General features: G+C 34.1%; 1 protein-coding gene across 1 annotated transcript in view; it reads left to right on the top strand.

Annotated features, from left to right (window-relative positions):
• Positions 1–19631, top strand: part of MDGA2 (MAM domain containing glycosylphosphatidylinositol anchor 2) — an 873596-nt gene that overhangs the window by 760123 nt on the left and 93842 nt on the right. Inside the window, exon 10 of the mRNA XM_054592473.1 lies at positions 11270–11418. Within this exon, the coding sequence (XP_054448448.1) occupies positions 11270–11418 (149 nt within the window). The remainder of the gene's footprint in view (positions 1–11269; positions 11419–19631) is intronic.

Raw genomic sequence — 19631 nt, 5'->3', positions numbered from 1 at the left:
GTCCATGTAACAATTAACAACTGAGTTTCTAAATTGCTAGATACTTCAGTGGTTTGATTCTCCAGCAGCATTTCTTAGGTGTGAGCATAGAATGAGCCAGGGGAAACAGAACTATTCAGAGAACAAGGGTGTATTATTCACTGTCATGGGAAGCACCATGTGGGGTGCTCCTGGATCTAAAGGTTATTGTCTGTAGCCAAATGAGGAGGGAACAAGGCTCTGAATCCCGTGAAGTCTGTCCTGGGGTTGTCACGGATGGGGGGATAAACATGAGTCCTCGCAAACACTTCTCTGTTTGCCAGGAGAAGGGACATGGCTCTTCCCTCTACTGGAGAAGGCCCTGAACCCCCCTGTCCAAAGGCTTTTATCGAGAACCGTATGCACAGGGGTATGGATGCAAAGCTCAATCAATGTCAAAAGGCTATGTTTACTGAAAACAGACAGAGATCATAGATAACAATTGGAAGAACACAGGAGATCTGCCTCAGGTCAGGGTCTATGAATAATGTAAATCTCCTTCCCAGTGTGAGCTAATTATCATAGCTTTTGAGGGAAGAACAAAGCATGCTTAGAGGAACTTCTAGGCCTGATTGTCCCTAGGAACCACGTGATCCAGTTTAGGGCTGTAGCTGCCTTTAGTATTGTTTCAAGCCTGAGCCAGGCAGGTGGGGCAGAGCCACCAAAAGATGAGGAGACTTCTTTCAGATAGAATGAGGACTCCGGCCATGTCCAAGCCAAGCCGAGGGGTGCGGGCCTTTTTGCCCTTTCTTTGTGTTCCCCCAAGTCCTTGTCCGCTGCCAATATTGGCTCTGTCTGTGTTAGGTCATTCCTCCTCTTGAGAGATGTTACTTGTCTTTGACTAACCGACCATCCCAGGGCCAAGCAGAGTGATGCTAGGGGGACAGGTTTCGTCTCCTCAGTATCCTGTTTTCCCAAGGCCTCCTTGATTATTTCCAGCTTGGGGCCCTCATGTCTGTCAGTGAGGCTACAGACCCTGAAACCAGACAGGGCGTTCCCAGCAATTCACTATTACCTCCAACCAGGAGACTTGCAACAAGGATGCAGGCACTACAGACAGGAGATTTGTGCTTTTCCCAGGAATTGCAGACCATCTATATAATCTTTTCTTTGTTTGTTTAATTCTGTATTTGCTTCTGTCTTGTGAAATTTAATGACATCTATGGAATTTCTTCTTCAAAATCAAGTATGTCTCTGCTCCCCATGCTGCCATACACATGCATTTGTGGGAGCTGGCTCACTAACACACACGGTTCTGATATATAAAAGAAGTGGCACAGTTCTTGAAAGGATAGCCTATAAATCTTTACATACAAGCAAAGAGAATCACGAAGGTGACCTAGGGCGAACGTTGTGACATAGCCAAATGTAGCCCTTCAGATAGCCACTCTGACCTTGTGCTTCCCTCACCCACTGACACTTGACATGTACTCTTATTAATTAAAGGTATTTTTAAATATAAATTGAAACAAATAGATTTGTATTCTCTCTGACTTGGGAGTATTTGTTGTAGTATTTCCAAAAAGATATTTCTAATAATTTTATTTTATCTTGACATTCTCAAAATAATATACAGTGAAGAAGATTGGGATCAGATCCACTCAGTTTGAAAACCAGCTTTATTTGTATATTTAGGTGAGTGGCGTAACCTCTCTTCTTTCTGATAAAATATTCATTTGGATCTTTTGAGGGACAATCTGCAGGCCAGACAAGGATAGTTGTCTGTGTCAGTACAGTAGTTATTATCTTATTAACCTTCAAGATTTGCCGGAGGGTCACCGATTTGATTCTCAGTCAGCACACGTGCCTGGGTTGCAGTTCGGGTCCTCAGTGGGGGGCATGCAAGAGGCAATCACACATTGATGTTTCTCGCCCTTTCTTCCTCCCCTTCCCTCTGTCTAAACATCAATCAATCAATCAATCAATCTATCTATCTATTTTTAAAATTAAAAAAGATTTAGAATGTAAGCCAAGTAATATCCCTTTGCACATTTGTACTTCCAACCTCTATAAAGACTAAAATAAGTTAATATTTTTCAAAGTACAGTGTAAACTGTAAATTCTTACATAAATTTGAAATGCAGTTTTTATCCCTCAAGATTTTTCTTGCTCCTTAAGTCTATAGTTGCAATGCTAAATTAAATAGGATAACTTTTAAACAGTAACCCCATGCATAAAATTCTGATATGTGTACCAAATTCTGGATAGGGTATTGGCAAGGAAAGGCCCTTAGGCAAGAGCTGTATACAAAAGGACAGTTGAAGTGTAGAATTAAAGACCTGCCTTTTCTCCTTTCTCTTCATACAGGCCTCTCCTTTACCAATAGTCAATGATCTCTGTTCCCAGAGGAGCTCTCCAGATTACTTTTCTTTGGAACATGTGGCTTTTATACACAAGATTTATTTAGATATTTTTAGGCAAAATATCAGTGAATTTACAGTTTTTATTTCTAAGCTTCCTCCAAACTCTTACCAATTTTCTATTTGCATGCCAAATATGAAAGTTAATCATTCATCAAGTCTAAACCATCTTTTAAAAATTTTGGATCAGATTCTAATTTAAGCCTATTTTGAAAAAATACTTACTCATATTTTACATCACTTTTGGCAAAATATATTCAGGGTCATAGAGTAAAAGAGCTATTTATCTAAGTGGGAATCTTATCAGGTAAATGAATATGTTTATTTTATACTACCCAAGACATTTATAGATATTTGTTATGTGAAGCAATATTTTGTGTAAATATTTTGTTTTGAAAGCTAATGTCCAAAAGGGGTCAAAGGTGACTCATTGTGTTAAAATACAAATTGCTTCCAAAAAGGTCATTTTGGGGACTGAGGAACCTAGTTCTTTAGCAGTTTTAATTTGAAAAATGCATAACATACAAAGGAAATGATAATGTGACCAAAGCAACTATACCTTACACTTTGGCAAATTTAAAAGCATTCAATAGAGATCTCAGTGATTTATAAAAACTAAAAGTATTGTCAATAATTTTATTATTTGACCAATCAGTACACTTGATCTCCAGAACTATGAATTCTAAGGAAAGCCTTGAGTGCTAACGTGTGGTCACTGGGCAGTTTGCTTCAGTGTCGTTTCCTCAGTCCTGACTCCAGCAGAAGAAAATTGATCCACATAAGGGAGGAATAAAACCAGTTATGTTGTGATTTTAAAATAATGTCTTAACAATGACTGGTCACTTAAAACCATATTGGCTATCTCTAAATGGGAAAAGAAAATAATAGATAAACATATCTCCACCTCAAGTACAAAGGTATTTAACCTAAAGGATTTAGTAAGGTTATATTATTATGTCTTATATTTTTTTTTTTACGAACTCCACTTAATCATTAACAGAGAGACATTGTTATTGCCTTCACAGCTGTATAATTTAGTTGTTATGTTTTTGTTTCCTGCACAGCTATTGACAAGTTATTCTTGTTGAACAAATTCTTGATGGCATTCAGTTTTATTGTTGCTCTGACATTCACCTTGATTCTAGAATAAATTGTTCTTTATCAGATACAAGAGTTGCTTTTGTTAAGTATTACATATTTTCCATTTCTTCTTCATATTAGTTTACCACATTTCTAGTCAAATGAGAATAGGTATAATCCATCAATTCAGTGATAATTCCTTTATTACTTACTATCAATGAGATAAAGACTAATATTAAATATCATATGATTGAATATCAAATATAGGCAACACAGACGAGTACATTGATTCCTTTAAAACAATTGCCTTTGACTTCACTAAAGTAAACCTATTTTTCTCAAAGTAGTCCTTAGGCCTTACTTTCATAACATTTTTATATGGCTTTACATCAGAACAATAACCTCTCAGAAGAATAGTACACCAAGAGGTAATTGAATTTTTCACTCCTTTTCCAGGATAAGATGCAAACAGTTCTTTTCCATCTCATTTGGAAACTCTAGTGCCCATTCTGTCTCTGAAGAGCGAAAATTTAGGAATCTACCCACAGTATCCACTTGTTTTTATGCACTAATTTTTGAATTTATCAGTCTTTATTTCAAATATCCTATATCTTTTTTATTATTGTTCAGTTACAGTTTGTCCCCATTTTTCTCCCTTTACTCTCTCCTGCGCCACCCACCCCCACCTGCCACATTCAACCCTGCCCCCACCCATCTTTGTCCATGGTCTTTTGTTTTAAACACAGTATCATCTTACTGGTTTCTGCGAAGAGTGTTCCACTTATCTAATCTATTTTCTTCTTACCTACCAGTTATAATTGTAAAATATAAAGTGGATTTATATCATATTCCTGATTAAAAACTTAGAAAAATACCAGTTTCTAAAGAAGCATTTCTCCTTTTTAGTATGACTCAAGAGTCATTAATTTCAAGAAAAGAAATAATTATGATTCCAACAACTGCAAGTTCTCTCTTCTTCCCTATGAAGGAATAAGAGAGTTACATTGGTTTTTCTGTATATTATGTCTAATAAATTATAATGAGTAATTCACAGCCTTAGTCTATGTGTCCAAACACAGTATGATTCTGACTCCAAAGCACTTAACTGTGTTGGTTAGCTTCCACTAAAAATTCATACAGAGAGCTGTGATTCCAATGACTTTTAGAAGTCTTTTGTTTGTTCTCTTTTAATTAGCATATCATCAATGTTTCAGTTTTCCATGGATTTCTGTAGCTACTTCTTGCGTACCAGTAAATACAGTTTCGAAAAGTTTTAAATTGTTATCAATATATTCTGTTTGATACTTTGCAAGTGTGTTTTTGTTAAATTCCTTCATTTTTACCATTTTTGAATATTGATTTAATGCTCATTTAATTATTTGATATCACTGAGTTCTTTCACACTGAAAAATGAAAATCAGTAGATTCATTATAAAATTTTCTTCTCCTACTGAAGTGAGTACTGGTTAAAATAATTTGAGAACAAGTGAACTATAAGGTAAATATAAAACATCTTATCCTATCAAACAGGACATTTCATAAATTAGCAGGGACCTGAATTCTTATTTAAGTACTTGTGTTGTATCAGCCATTGTGATTAGAATTGATGAGAACATTTCTGGTCTTCAAAAGTGCACACTCTGATAGGAAAGATGGGTACGGCATGGTACAGCCATACCAGGTCTTGTGAGAGTTTTAAAACATTGACTATAATGTATATTCATTTTTCTCCCTCTAAGGTCATACCTTAACACATTTCCTCTTTTCTTATCTCTCCATGAACCAACCTTATCTGTCTGAGGATTTTCTTCTTTAAGAACAACAAAAAGACATTAGATATGTCTTTTGTAAAGCCTAACTTTGGTCCCAATAGACAATATTTATTATTCTTTTATAGGTCCCATAGTGTTTGTTTACTATTTTCTATTGCATTTTTTAATTGGTTCATTTCATATGTGTTTATAAATTCCATTTTCATTATCTGTAGTTATCCATTATCTGTAGTCTAATTCTACTGTCTATTGTCATTCTTAATCACACATAGAGGAACATTTTCTTCTGTGTTACTAATGTTGTATTTCGAATTCATAATTACTGAGGTTTGATTTGGAGAAATCTTTGCAGTCTAAGTGAAAGCATGTCCTTTAAGAGCAACTTGATGTTGGATCTACTGAAGCACTCCCGGTGGTCTCACTAGCCAAGGATGATATTTTTGTGAATGTAGTGTTTTTGTCATCTTGTTTTTTTCTAGGATACACTGTGTCTGAAATTGCTGTTTTTACTGATCTTGACCAAATGTATTGGCCTCATTTCCAGCTTCTCAGCTTGGACAGGCTCATTAGCCTCATCTTTTATGTGCCAAAAGTCCAGCTCAAGGGTACAAAGCAACAACGCTTATTTTTCTCCCTTGGATTCTTATTTATTATTTGGTTTTCAGTTCTTTGTTTTTGACCCTTGAGAAATAATTGTTTTTCTTGCTTGTAAGCCTAAGTATGTAAAAAAGATTTTTGTTAAATTTTAAGCTAGCATTTTCAGACGAGAGGAGTGATATGCTCTTATTATAAGAAGTTCATAGCTTCTGATTTTTTATTTTGAAATTTACACATATCTTATTCTGCAACCTCAATTTAATCACTTTTTTACAGCTACATGCAAAACAGAATGCATGTACTTTTACATAGGTTCTATTTAAAATTTTGAATGATAAATTTTCCCTATGTATACTTTAAGAACATTTTTTAAACTTAAGATCTTTATGTAATCATAAATAATATATCTAAAAATTATCTGCCACTTTAGATAATGAATGTAGTTCTAGTTCAGTTAGTATACTTAAATGAACAATATTGCAGAAGAAGAAAACTAGAATATAAAAGAGAAAGAATATTTTTTGGCAAGCTAGTTGAAAAGACAAAAAAAAAAAAAAAGACCTGGAGGATTAAAAAGAAAAGAATATTATGATTTTATTTTCTGTTCAACCAGCAGGTATCATGTTTGGTTGTAAGACCTAGGATTCTTGTAAAGATATATATTCTTGGTATTTAATGAGGTTCTTACAAAATGAACATAAAAATCATTAAATACAATTTTCTCTGAAATCACAGAAGAAACTTGTGTGTGTATGTTTTTTAAATTTTAAGATGAATTTCTCAAATGAAATCAGAAATATTTTTTCTATATAATGTTTACCCAAAAGAGATTTAGTACAAATTATGCTCAGAGACATAAGCTGATATATCTATACTTAACTATTATTACTCAAAAATTTTATTAATAATTAGTTTTTGCTGATCAATATTATTATGCACCATCTGAAAACATTTTTTCACCTTTCATGCTAAAGTGACACAATTTTTCAACTAAAATGAAACTTTATTTATTTTACTTTCATGAATCAAAGTCAAAATTTTAAATGGGTCCTGCTGCAATTGATTATTTACTTATATCAATTTCTGTATATCAACATCATTTCTATACTATTTATAAATTTCTTTGTTGCAAAAGACATTGGAATTTATCATCTATAAATTATTTTCTAATATATTAAAAATTATATATCATGTCAGTCATGTGAAATGAAGATATGTTAATGCAGATAAAATAAAGTATTTTTAAAAGATACATTGGAAAGCCTTTGTAATAGGCTGCAATTAAATACAAAAATGATGATGGAATTTTACACTACAACTTGATCTATTTAGATTATTAAAATGAGAATGAGATTGTAGCTTAATTTTACTTACTTTTTATTGAATTTATTGGAATGACACTGGTATAATACATCAACTGTATCTATGTTGTATTGTGTGTTCATCCCAAGTCAAGTCTCCTTCCATCACCATTTACCCAACCCCCCCATCCACTTCTGCCACCTCCTATTGTCTTTCCCTCTGGGAATCACCATACTTTTGTCTGTGTCCATGAGGGTTTGTTTTTTTTTTTCCTGCCTAATCCCTTCAGTTTTTTAATCCAGTCCCACAACCCCCTCTCCTCTGACAGCTGCCAATCTGTTCTCTTTATCTACAAATTTGTTTCTACTTTGTTAGATTATTTTGTCCTTTAGATTCCACATATAAGTGAAATCATATGGTACTTGTCTCTCTCTGACTGCCTTATTTCACTTAGCATAATCCATGCTGTCCATCCATCTAAGCTGTCCATTCATGCTGTCACAAAAGGTAAAATTTTCTTCTGTTTTACAGCAGTGTAGTATTCCAGCTTTTTTACCCACTCATCTCCTGATGGGCTCCTGGGCTGCTGACAAATCTTGGCTATTGTAAATAATGCTGCAGTAAACACAGGGGTGCATATGTTCTTTTGAATTAGTGTTTCGGGGTTCTTCAGGTATATTCTTAGAAGTGGAGTCAGTGGTCATAGGCAGTTCCATTTTTCATTTTTTAAGTAAACTTGATACTGTTTTCCACAGTGACTGAACCAATCTGCATTCCCACCAACAGAGCACAAGGTCTCCCTTTTCTCCACAGCCTCTTGAACACTTAGTGTCTGTTGACTTATTGATGATAGCAATTCTGACAGGTGTGAGAGGAGATATTTCATTATACTTTTAATTTGCATTTCTCTGATGATTTGTAACATTAAGAATTTTTTCATATGTCTATTGGCCATCTGTATGTCTTCTTTGGAGAATTGTCTATTCAGGTTCTTTGTCCATTTTTTAATTGGATTATTTGGTTTTTTTAGTGTAGAGCCTTATGAGTTCTATATAAATTTTGGATATTAACCCCTTATCAGATGTATCATTGGCAAATATGTTCTCCCATTCAGTGGGTTGTTTTTCATTTTGTTGATGGTTTTCTTTGCTGTGCAAAAACTTTTTAGTTTGATGTATCACATTTGTTTATTTTCCTTTTGTTTCCAATGCCTGAGGAGATGTATCAGAAAATCTGATACATTGCTAGAAGAAATGTCTGAGATTTTATTGCCTGTATTTTCTTTAGAATTTTTTTAATGGTTTCAAGTCTAATATTGAAGTCTTTTACTACCTTGAAATTAGATCTTGATAAACAAATTCATATTATTAACAAGGTCATGAGGATTTTTTTTTTTTTAATTTCAGTGTCAAGCTGCTTCAATAACCTTGAAATAGTTAGAAAAATTATCAGTACTAGAAGTATTAAATTTTCATTTATGACATTCAGCCAATTACTCTCCTGGCAGTCAATGAACACAATAAAATTAGACTGCAGATAATAGAAACATGGAATGGAATTTATAAATAAGTATGCTCAAAACAATTGAAATAATACAGGCAATATTCCATAGTACCCTATAGATCTGAGACCAAGAGATAACTTAATTGCCATCCTGTGGGCAGTCATTCATCTCAGCCCTGCTAAATGGCTGTTAGTTATTGACTATTACTTCCAAGTAAAGGGAAATCATAATTCACTGAGATAAACCAATCCATATTTAGAGAGGATTGGTAGAACATTTCTAAGTGTAAATATGTATTCTTATAAAACTCACTCACTGGTCTTCATCTCCTTCTAAATATATGATTAATATTTAGCCTAATTTTCTTTCTCTTTGATAGTTTCAACTCCTAGAAAACTTCATTTGCCCATTTTTAGAAGGCCCGTTTTCTTTCCCATGCTAAATAGCCTCTAGTTGTCATTCTATGTTCTCCTTGTTTCTATGTAAATGATACATTAATTTATTTTTAAAAAATGTGGCTTAGAACTAAATCTAATACCCCTGTGTTACCTCCTTGATTAAAAAACAAAAGCAACTGCTCTTTCACTTGCAAATACATAACAGAAAAAAACATTGAGATTCTTATCTCAATTCAATCTAGACACCACCCTCTAATGCAAACACTGAAGGTTTTTTTACATTACTCTCTTAAGCAGCTCGTTACTTCACGTAGGACTTTTGGAAGCTTATTTTTAATCAAAATCCCTCGCTCTTTATTTAAGTACTACTATATACATCTCCTTAAAAACATTTTGGGAAATCTGGTCTCAAATATAAGGTGTCAATGATGTTTTGGGTATCAATTTCTTCATTCAATATACTGTTTTTCTTTCATCTACATTTTGCTCTTATTCTTGTGAACATGAATTTGTGCTATCATTTAAGTGACAATGTCCTACAAGATAAAAGAAGTAATGAAATGAATGTGACGGTTCTTTTTCTAGAGACCTTCTTCTATGCAATATTCTTTATATAGAGTAGATAATCCATTTGTAATTCAACTGAATGGATATTTATAGAACATTTTTTAATGCACACAATATTGATGTAGGAGACTTACAATTGCTACTAAAATTCAGATATTTAATTCAATGTATTTAATTTTGCTACTAAACTTGTCAAAAATTAAATTTATTTTATTTCACATTTTTTCCTCATGATTCTCTCTAGGGAAACAAAGACCTTCATTTCTGTTCTTAGTTCAAAATTCATTCTTTGTATGTGATAAATTTTTATGAATCAATTCTTCTACAACCCTTAGATGATAGGTGACTAATAATGAAGAAATATCAAAAACCAGATAAGAGATGTTTCTGCACACAAAAACACAGAAGGAAAAATGCAAGAGGACATTTAATACTTAATATTATAAGAAAAGAAAGGTCGTTGAATGAGGGATGATAAATGTACAACTTATTATGTTATCATCCCATACGAATTGCAAAGCTATTTGAAAAGTCTGAGGAATGTAAGCAATTTCTATGAAGGCAGAGGCCATACCTCCTATTCATTTTTATCCTCAATGCCTAGTATACTACTTGTTATTTAATAGGCTCTCGCTAAATTTTAATAGGTGTTTAGTTTTGACTCAATAACTAAATGTAGTACTGGTTAAAAAAAGAAAACCAAAAAACAGGATGTGTGAAAGAAACATCTACATTTAAGAATATCAGGAAATTGGACCTATAATTTCAAATGTTCTGTGAGCTATTCAATTTGACAAATAAGAAAAGAAACAGATGTTTAATATATTATATATATTATATGCACTTCAAATATTCTTAAAATAACTTTATTATTAATAACATTTCTTGTGTTATTGTTTTGTTTGGATAATTTCCATTTTATTAACTAAAAACATGAATAATATAAACAACATTTTTTATTTTCATTAATTTTTTGACAGACTTGATCATTCAGTTGCTGACATATTTCTTTCACTTCTTGGATGCCATGTTTCTTATTTTTTCTCCTATTTACCGGTTGTGCAGTCTCAGGCTTTTATACTTGAGACCACATAGCCAGTCTCCTCCCACATCTCTTAAATTTGAATTGCTCCAGTGGTCAGACTTACTTTACTTCTCAATCTACTCACACTGTTGATAATATCTTCAATCTCAGGGCTTTAAATTTAAAATCTATGTATATGCCTCTGGTCAGCAAGATTATATCTTCAAACCTGGTCTTTCCTGAATTCTAGACTAAGTATATCTCACTTGATAACTCCATTTAGGTCACTCAAATTGTTCAAAAATAACTTCCTTATATTCTCCCATGAAATCTGACCCTCCCAAAGTTTTTCATCTCATTCGATAGAAATTCCAAGCTTCCAGTTTTTTGGTCGAAAAACTTGTAATCATCCTTTATTCTTTTTTTTTTTTTTCCTTTTAGACTGCTCATCTAATCAACCAGGAAATCCTCTTGCATATATTCCCAAAATTCTCCAGAAAATTGATTAGATTTTAATAATATGACTTTTCAAATACAAGAGCTATTTATGGAACTCATAGTGGGAAATAGTAAAAGGGCCAAAAATATTAAGTATATTTAATTGTAATATGTCATCATTCAATTTTAAGCACTCTTTCTGATTTTAGGAAAGGCCTACGCTCCAGAATTCTATTATGATACCTATAATCCTGTGTGGCAAAACAGACACCGTGTTTACTCCTACAGTCTACAGTGGACTCAAATGAATCCTGATGCAGTGGATCGGATTGTGGCGTACCGACTGGGTATTAGGCAGGTGAGAAACTTAATCAGTGGCATTTTGTTTTAATTTGTGACACCCCATGAAGACATTCTTACTATGGTTTGTTGCGATTTTAATTATTTTGCATGAATTTCAGAATATATTTTTCTATATGAAAGATAAAATTACACAGAACTAACTGTTCCTAATTATTTACAAATCTTTGCAATTAATTTATGCATATTCTTCTGGCAGCAGATATATTAAAGTGACATCCTTTGAGCTTTCTAAATTCTTCATCACCAGATATGTTATAGAAATTACATGTGATAATTGCTATGAAAGAAATATTTAAGGTGTTCTCACACTTACCTAAACTGCATAATTCTTCATCATAGATTTTTTACCCTAAGGGTTTCAAAGTACATATAGGATGCTTTTAAAGTTAATTTAATATATATGAAGGATAGAAATATTTTAATAAAATGAGAAGAAATAACCAAGTATGATGATTCCTCAGGTAGCTGAAGATTATAAATTATGTGAAAGTACTATATTTTTTCAAATGTACCACTGTTAAATACAATCATCCTTTGTCTGTGCCAATGATATTTTTGAAATTTAAATGTAGATCTTTACATTTTTTTCTGTTACATAGTGTAGTATCTGGGGTGACTGTTTCAGCATAACAAAACATTTTTGAAGATTTATTTATTTTGAAGATTTATCTATTTTGAAGGTTTTTCTATCTTTCCTCACAACTTTGTATTATCCACAGCTTTGTAAATTATGTTCTCCAGTACCTTAACTAAATCACAGAATAGCATTTTGAGTTTGGACAGTAGGAAAAATTTTTGTTTGGTGAAAGACTAATCAACCACCAGTAGTGGAGTCAGTGCAGTTAGTTGTACAGTCATGAAAGCAACATTTTTCTATCTGGTTCACAAAATATTTTGCGTAGAATATTTTTCTCCAACATGTCTAATAATCCAAAAAATACTTCCCTAGTGAACACATCTGGGATTTGATAATCACTGCTTCCTTGTCTAAGAATTCCCAGGCCCCTGATAGAGTGGACAGTAGTGGGTCATTTGGAAACTTTCCCTATATAAGCCCTCATCTACTTCAGTCCCTAATTAAATTTGAGTAAATTCCAAATCTATATCAAAATTGTTTTAATTTAATGATAAATTTTGGATAGCTAAAATGACAGAGCCATAATTTCATCTTTAGTTTCTCACTTTCTGCCTCCTCTACTTCCTTGGATTATCTGGGTAACTGCCCACGGCTTCGTGTCTGCTTAAGGACTGCCTATTTTAAGTCTGCACTGTTTACCCAGCTCTGTTGATCAGGCCCTTCCTTTACTCTAACATTCCTCAAAACCTTTGTTCCCAATGTCTCTTTTGGGTATGCAAGTCACTTTCTCTGCACTTCAGATTTAGCAGAAGAGTAGTTACCATTGGAGTACTCCCCCTCAGACAGATATTAGCAGAATTAGACTCTCTCCTAAGAGGACACAAGCTAATTAAATTTTTTCCTTCTCATCCATACTTTGTACTAATTATTAATAAACTACCTTCTGTAATATATGTTGTCAGTATTGCTATGCTATTTTTCAATGACAGTTTAAGTTTCTCTGTTTAAGTTTCCTTTCCTAACATGAGCATCTCTTCTAAATTCTGGTATATATGTGCCTGATCATAAAACTAGTATGAAAAGACACATTTTCCAGTCACTGTGTTGTTCCTTGTGAACAAATTAGATAATTTACCCTTAATCAACTATTTTAGAATAATTTATATAAGTGTGCATATGTGTATATAAATTTCCCATTAGTGTGTTTTGTTAAAATTGTGAATTCCAGACACATCTAGCTTTCAATTCTAGCCAATCTAGCCTTATTGTTTGTCAGCTATATAATCTTGAGCAGATTTCTAAACATGCCTAAACCTAGGTTCCTACCTGGTAAATTAAAGATAATGTCCCTATTAAACAATGGGAGTATAGAGAAGGAGACATTCTCTATTTTTCTCACAGGCTAGGTTCCCTTGTGCATGGCACTACTTGCACAAACATCTATGGCAAGTATTACACTTACGTGACAGGGATATCTAAGGATTAAAAAAAGAGTGCATTTTTAAGAACTTAACATGTATGTGATTTTCATTTTAGTTTTATTTAGTATACTGTATATTCTAGACCTAAGTATTATTCTAAGCTTCGATTTCCAAAACATAATTTCTAGAACTATAATTGATATAGTTCTGTTTAATAATAGGAAATAATGGTAGTAATAGAAAATTAGGTTATTTTCTAAATTATCTTAGAAATCTTGAGTCCTTTTTTCTCAGGTATGTACATTTAGATATGAACATTGTTTTAAGACACAGATACCAGCATTTTCAAAAATCACTTTTGAACTCTAATCCAATGTTCATTGTAATAAAGATTTTGTACTACATGCACATGGCCTTTATAATCTCCTAAACTATCTCAGAATCTTGAATCAATGAGCTTGAATATAAGAAATGTAAGTTGGATAATTAAATAAACAATGTTTGGAATGTAAGCTAAGCAACATACGTTTAAAAAAAATGGCTATTTCCAGTGCTTGCTGGGCATCTCATATGGTTGGAGCATTGTCTTGTACATCAAAAGGTTGTGTATTTGACCCCCAGTTAGGGCACATATCTAGGTTCTGGGTTCAACCCAGCCAGGGCTTGTACAAAAGGCAACCAATCAATGTTTCTCTCTTTGTTTCTCTCCCTCCCTTCCAATCTCTGTAGAATCAATAAGCATGTCCTCAGGTTAGGATTAAAAAAATTGACATTCCTCCTAGTAAATAATATTTTTATCTTTGATTATGAGACCACATTTTCTTCAAGGGATTATTAGTAATTTATGTTACATATTTTACCCTGTATTTTTATTTTGAGCCTATATGTCTAAATAATTTTTAAATCCATAAAATATTTAGGTTATCTAGTGCAAAGTACCTTTCCTTTTCTATCAAATATGGCCTTAATTATGAAATAAATATATGTATTAGATGATGTCTGAAAAACAAATTTGATTCATTAAAGCTAATCGTAAAATGAGTTCTGAACAGGTATACTTTGTTTTCAGTCCAGAAACTGTAAGAAATTTTATTACTTATTCTTAACTTTAGTAAGATTATAATATTACTGATATGTTACTAAACCCACAGCTGAATGGGGTTGGAAAACTGAGCCTAGTATTCCTCCAGTTTCCTGACAAAATAAGCTGATCTTTGGTTAATCTATGGTACCTATTTAAATATGTTGAAAAAAATTGTCTCAAAATTTACATACTTTCTTTTTCTTAAATTTTTTCTTTGATAATTCTTTCTTTTTTTATTTTAATTAATTTATTTTTTCAAATACATATTTCTGTCTTCCCACCACCACTTTCCCTTGCGCCCTCCCCTATCTCCCTTCCTCAATCCTTCCCGTTTGGTATTGCCCATGAGTCCTTGCTATATGTTCCTTGACTTGCCCCTTCCCTTCCTTTCCCCCCCGCCCACCCCTCCCTCCTTCACTCTTGTCTCTGTTGGTTTTTTTCCCTTTCAATGTTGCTGGTCTTATTTTCCTTGCATCTTTGTATTTGTTGGTTAGGTTCCACTATAGGTGAGATCATCTAGTATTTGTCTTTTGCTCCCTGGCTTATTTCGCTTAGCATAATGCTCTCGAGTTTCATCCATGATGTCGCAAAGTTTAGTAGTTCTTTTTTTCTTTCTGCTGCGTAGTATTCCATTGTGTAAATGTACCATAGTTTTTTGATCCAGTCATCTACTGATGGGCATTTAGGTTGCTTCCAGCACTTGGCTATTGTAAATTGTGCTGCTATGAACATTGGGGTGCATAGGTTCTTTTGAATTGGCGTTTTGGGATTCTTAGGGTATAGTCCCAGGAGAGGAATCACTGGATCAAGAGGCAGTTCCATTTTCAGCTTTTTTGAGAAAATTCCACACTGCTTTCTACAGTGGCCGCACCAGTCTGCATTCCCACCTACAATGTACTAGAGTTCCCTTTTTTCCACACCTGCCAGCACCTGTTGTTTGTTGATCTGTTTATGATGGCCATTCTCATCGGTGTGATGTGGTATACATCATTGTGGTTTTTATCTGCATTTCTCTGATGGCTAGTGATGCTGAGCATCCTTTCAAATGTCTCTAGGCCCTCTGTATCTCAGCCTTGGAAAAGCATATGCCCAGGTCCTATGCCCATTTTTTGATTGGATCATTTGTCTTCTTGGAATGGAGTCGAGTGAGTTCTTTATATATCTTGGAGATCAAACCTCTATCTGATGTATCATTAGCAAATATATTTTCCCATATGGTTGGCTCCCTTTTCATTTTGCTGATGTTTTCTTTAGCTGGGCAGAAGCTTCTTATTTTGATGAGGTCCCACTTGTGTTTTCTTTTCCTTTATGTCCCTTGCTTTAGGAGACATATCGGTGAAAAAATTGCTGCGTGGGCTATCTGAGAGTTTCCTGCCAATGTTCTCCTCTAGGACTTTTATGGTGTTGCGACTTATATTTAAGTCTTTGATCCATCTTCAGTTTATTTTTGTGTATGGTGTCAGCTGATGATCCAATTTCAATTTTTTGCATGTAGCCATCCAGCTCTCCCAACACCATTTGTTGAAGAGGCTGTTATTGCTCCATTTTATGCTTCTGTCCCCTTTGTCAAATATTAGTTGCCCCTATAGACCTGGGCTTATTTCTGGGCTCTCTATTCTGTTCCACTGGTCTATGGGTCTGTTCTTGTGCCAGTACCAGATTGTTATGACTATAGTGGCTTTGTAGTATAGCTGGATGTCTGGTATTGTGATCCCTCCTAGCTTGTTTTTCTTTCTCAAAATTGCTGTGGCTTTTCGGAGTCGTTTATGGTTCCATATAAATTTTTGAAATGTCTGTTCTATTTCTGTGAAATATGTCATTGGTATCTTAATAGGGATCTTTAATAGGGATCTAAATAGGGATCTTAATAGTAGAATCTATAAATTGCTTTGGGTAGTATGGACATTTTGATGATATTAGTTCTTCCAATCCATGAACACGGTATATGTTTCCATTTATTTGTATCTTCCTTAATTTCTTTCTTTAATGTTGTATAGTTTTCTGCATATAGGTCTTTTACCTCCTTGGTTAAATTTATTCATAGGTACTTTATTTTTCTTCTTGCTATATCGAATGGTATTTTTTTTCTGACTTCTTCTTCTTCTCTTTCATTGCTGGTGTACAAAAATGCCTTTGATTTCTGAATATTGACTTTGTATCCTGCTCTTTTGCCAAATTTGCTTATTGGGTTGAGTAGTTTTTTGGTAGAGTCTACAGGGTTTTCTATGTACACTATCATGTCATCTGCAAACATTGACAGTTTTACTTCCTCCTTTCCTATTTAGATGCCTTTTATTTCTTTTTCTTGTTTGACAGCTGTGGCTGGGACTTCCAATACCATGTTGAAAAGAAGTGGTGAAAGTGGACATCCTTGTCGTGTTCCCAATCTTAGTGGGAAAGTTTTTAGTTTTTGCCCATTGAGTATGATGTTGGCTGTAGGTTTTTCATATGTGGCCTTTATTATGTTAAGGAATGTCCCATTTATTTCTATTTTTCTGAGTGTTTTGATCATAAATGCGTGCTGTACCTTATCAAATCCTATTTCTACATCTATCGAGATGATCATGTGGTTTTTGTCTTGTTTTTTTTTATGTGATGTATGCTTATTGACTTGCGTATATATAACCATCCCTGCATCCCTGGGATGAATCCCACTTGATCATGGTCGATAATCTTTTTAATGTATTGCTGGATGTGGTTTGGCCAATATTTTGTTGAGGATTTTAGCATCTATGTTCATCAGTGTAATTCGCCTGTAGTTTTCTTTCTTTGTAGAGTCTTTATCTGGTTTTGGGATCAGGGTGATGCTGGCCTCATAAAAAAGAGTCTGGTAGCCTTCCCTTCTCTTGGATTTTTTGGAATAGTCTGAGAAGGACAAGAGTTAGCTCTTCCTTAAATGTTTTGTAAAATTCTCCTGTGAAACCGTCTGGCCCAGGGCTTTTGCGTGCCGGGAGTTTCTTGATTACTGCTTCAATTTCCCCAGCTATTATCAGTCTGTTCAAGCTTTCTGTTTCTTCCTCCTTCAGGTTGGAAGATTATACTTTTCTAGAAATTTGTCCATGTCATCAAGGTTTTCAAATTTCTTAGCATATACTTCTTCATAGTGTTTTCTGACAATCCTTTGTATTTCTGTGGTATCAGTTGTTATTTTTCCTCTTTCGTTTCTGAAATTATTTATTTGGGTCCTCTCCCTTTCTTTCTTGATGAGTCTGCTTAAAGGCTTGTTGATTTTATTTATCTTTTCAGAGAACCAGCTCCTGAATTGGTTGATCCTTTGAATTGTTCTTTTCTTCTCTGTGTCATTCAGTTCTGCTCTAATCTTGAAGATTTCCTTCCTTCTACTTGCTCTGGGATTTATTTGTTGTTGTTTCTCCAGTTCTTGAAGTTGTACTGTTAGGTCTTTTATTTGAAATGTTTCTATCTTTTTTAGGTAAGCTTGTATTGCTATGAACTTCCCTCTCAGGACCGCCTTTGCTGTGTCCCATAGGTTTTGGACTATTGTCTGTTCATTTTCATTTGTTTCCAGAAATTTTTTGATTATTTCTCTTATCTTATTATTGACCCATTCATTGTTTAATAGTGTACTGTTCAGTCTCCATGAGTTTCCAAGTTTTTGAAGTTTCTCTTTGAGTTTGATTTCCAGTTTCAAGCCCTTCTGGTCTGAGAAGAAGTTTGGTATTGTTTCAATTTTCCTGAATGTGCTGAGGCTTGCTTTGTCCTATCATGTGGTCTATCTTTGAAAAACTGCCATGAGCATTTGAAAAGAATGTGTATTTTGCTTCTTTGGGATGTAAGGTTCTATATATGTCAGTTAAGTCTATTTGATTCAGTGCGTCATTCAATTCCACAATATCCGTGCTGATGTTTTGTTTGGAAAATTTGTCCATTTTTGACAGTGGGGTGTTAAAATCTCCTACTATCAGTGTGTTGCTGTCTATATCTTATTTGAAGTCATCCAAGGTTTTCCTTATATATTTGGGTGCTCCTATGTTGGGTTTACATAAGTTTACAATGTTTATGTCTTCTTAATAGATTCTTCCTTTAAGTATTATAAAGTGCCCCTCTGGGTCTCTTTTTATGGCCTTTGTTTTGAAATCTATTTTTATCTGATCTAAGTATTGCAACTCCTCCCTTTTTCTCTTGCCCATTTGCTTTGAATATTTTTTTCCATCCCTTTACTTTCAATCTGTGTATGTCTTTTGCTCTGAGGTATGTCTCTTGTAGGCAGCATATGTGTGGGTCATGTTTTCTTATCCATTCAGCTACCCTGTGTCTCTTGATTGGGTCATTTAGTCCATTTACACTGAGAGTTATTACTGATAGAAACCTATTCATTTTTTCTCTTTGTACCTGTGTTTTTCTCTTTCTCACTCTTTTCCTTCATCTTCTTAAACCAGTCCATTTAGCATATCTTGGAGTGCTGGTTTGGTAGACATGTATTTTTTTAGGCTTCTTTTGTCTGGGAAACTCCTTATTTCCCTTTCTATTTTAATGGAGAGCCTAGCTGGGTAGAGCAGCCTTTGTTGTAGGCCCCTGCTTTTCATGACTTGGAATATGTCTTGCCATTCCCTTCTGGCTTGTAGTGTTTCTGTTGTGAAGTCAGCTCTTAGCTGTATCGGGGCTCCTTTGTATGTTACTCCGTTTCTCCCTTGCTGCCTTGAAGATTCTCTCTTTGTCTTTGATATTTGCCATTTTAATGATGATGCGTCTTGGAGCAGGCCTCCTTGAGTCCCTCTTGGGTGGGGCCCTCTGTGCCTCCTGGATCCATGTTTTCTTTCCTCAAATTGGGGAAATTTTTCATCATTACTTTTTCAAAGAGGTTCTGTATCCCTTGTTCCTCTTCTTCTCCTTCTGGTATCCCTATTATATGGATATTATTGTGTTTCAGGTTGTCCGGCATTTCCCTAAATGCCTCTTCATTCTTTTTGAGTCTTTTTTCATTTCTTGTTCTTTCTGGGAGCTTTTTTCTACCTTATCCTCCATCTCACTGATTCAATCCTTGGCTTCATCTAGCCTGCTTTTGATTCTGTCTACTGTGTTCTTCAATTCAGAAATGGTATTCTTCATATCCTCTTGTGTCTTCTTGATAGTTTCTATGTCCTTTTCCAGGTTGCTATAGTTTGCTG

Source organism: Pteronotus mesoamericanus, unplaced genomic scaffold, assembly GCF_021234165.1.
Source record: "Pteronotus mesoamericanus isolate MK-2021 breed Mesoamerican mustached bat unplaced genomic scaffold, CSHL_Meso_final contig_100, whole genome shotgun sequence".
Classification (NCBI taxonomy): Eukaryota; Metazoa; Chordata; class Mammalia; order Chiroptera; family Mormoopidae; genus Pteronotus; species Pteronotus mesoamericanus.
Note: the sequence above shows the minus strand (reverse complement) of the source record. Positions and strands in the feature narration are given on the sequence as shown.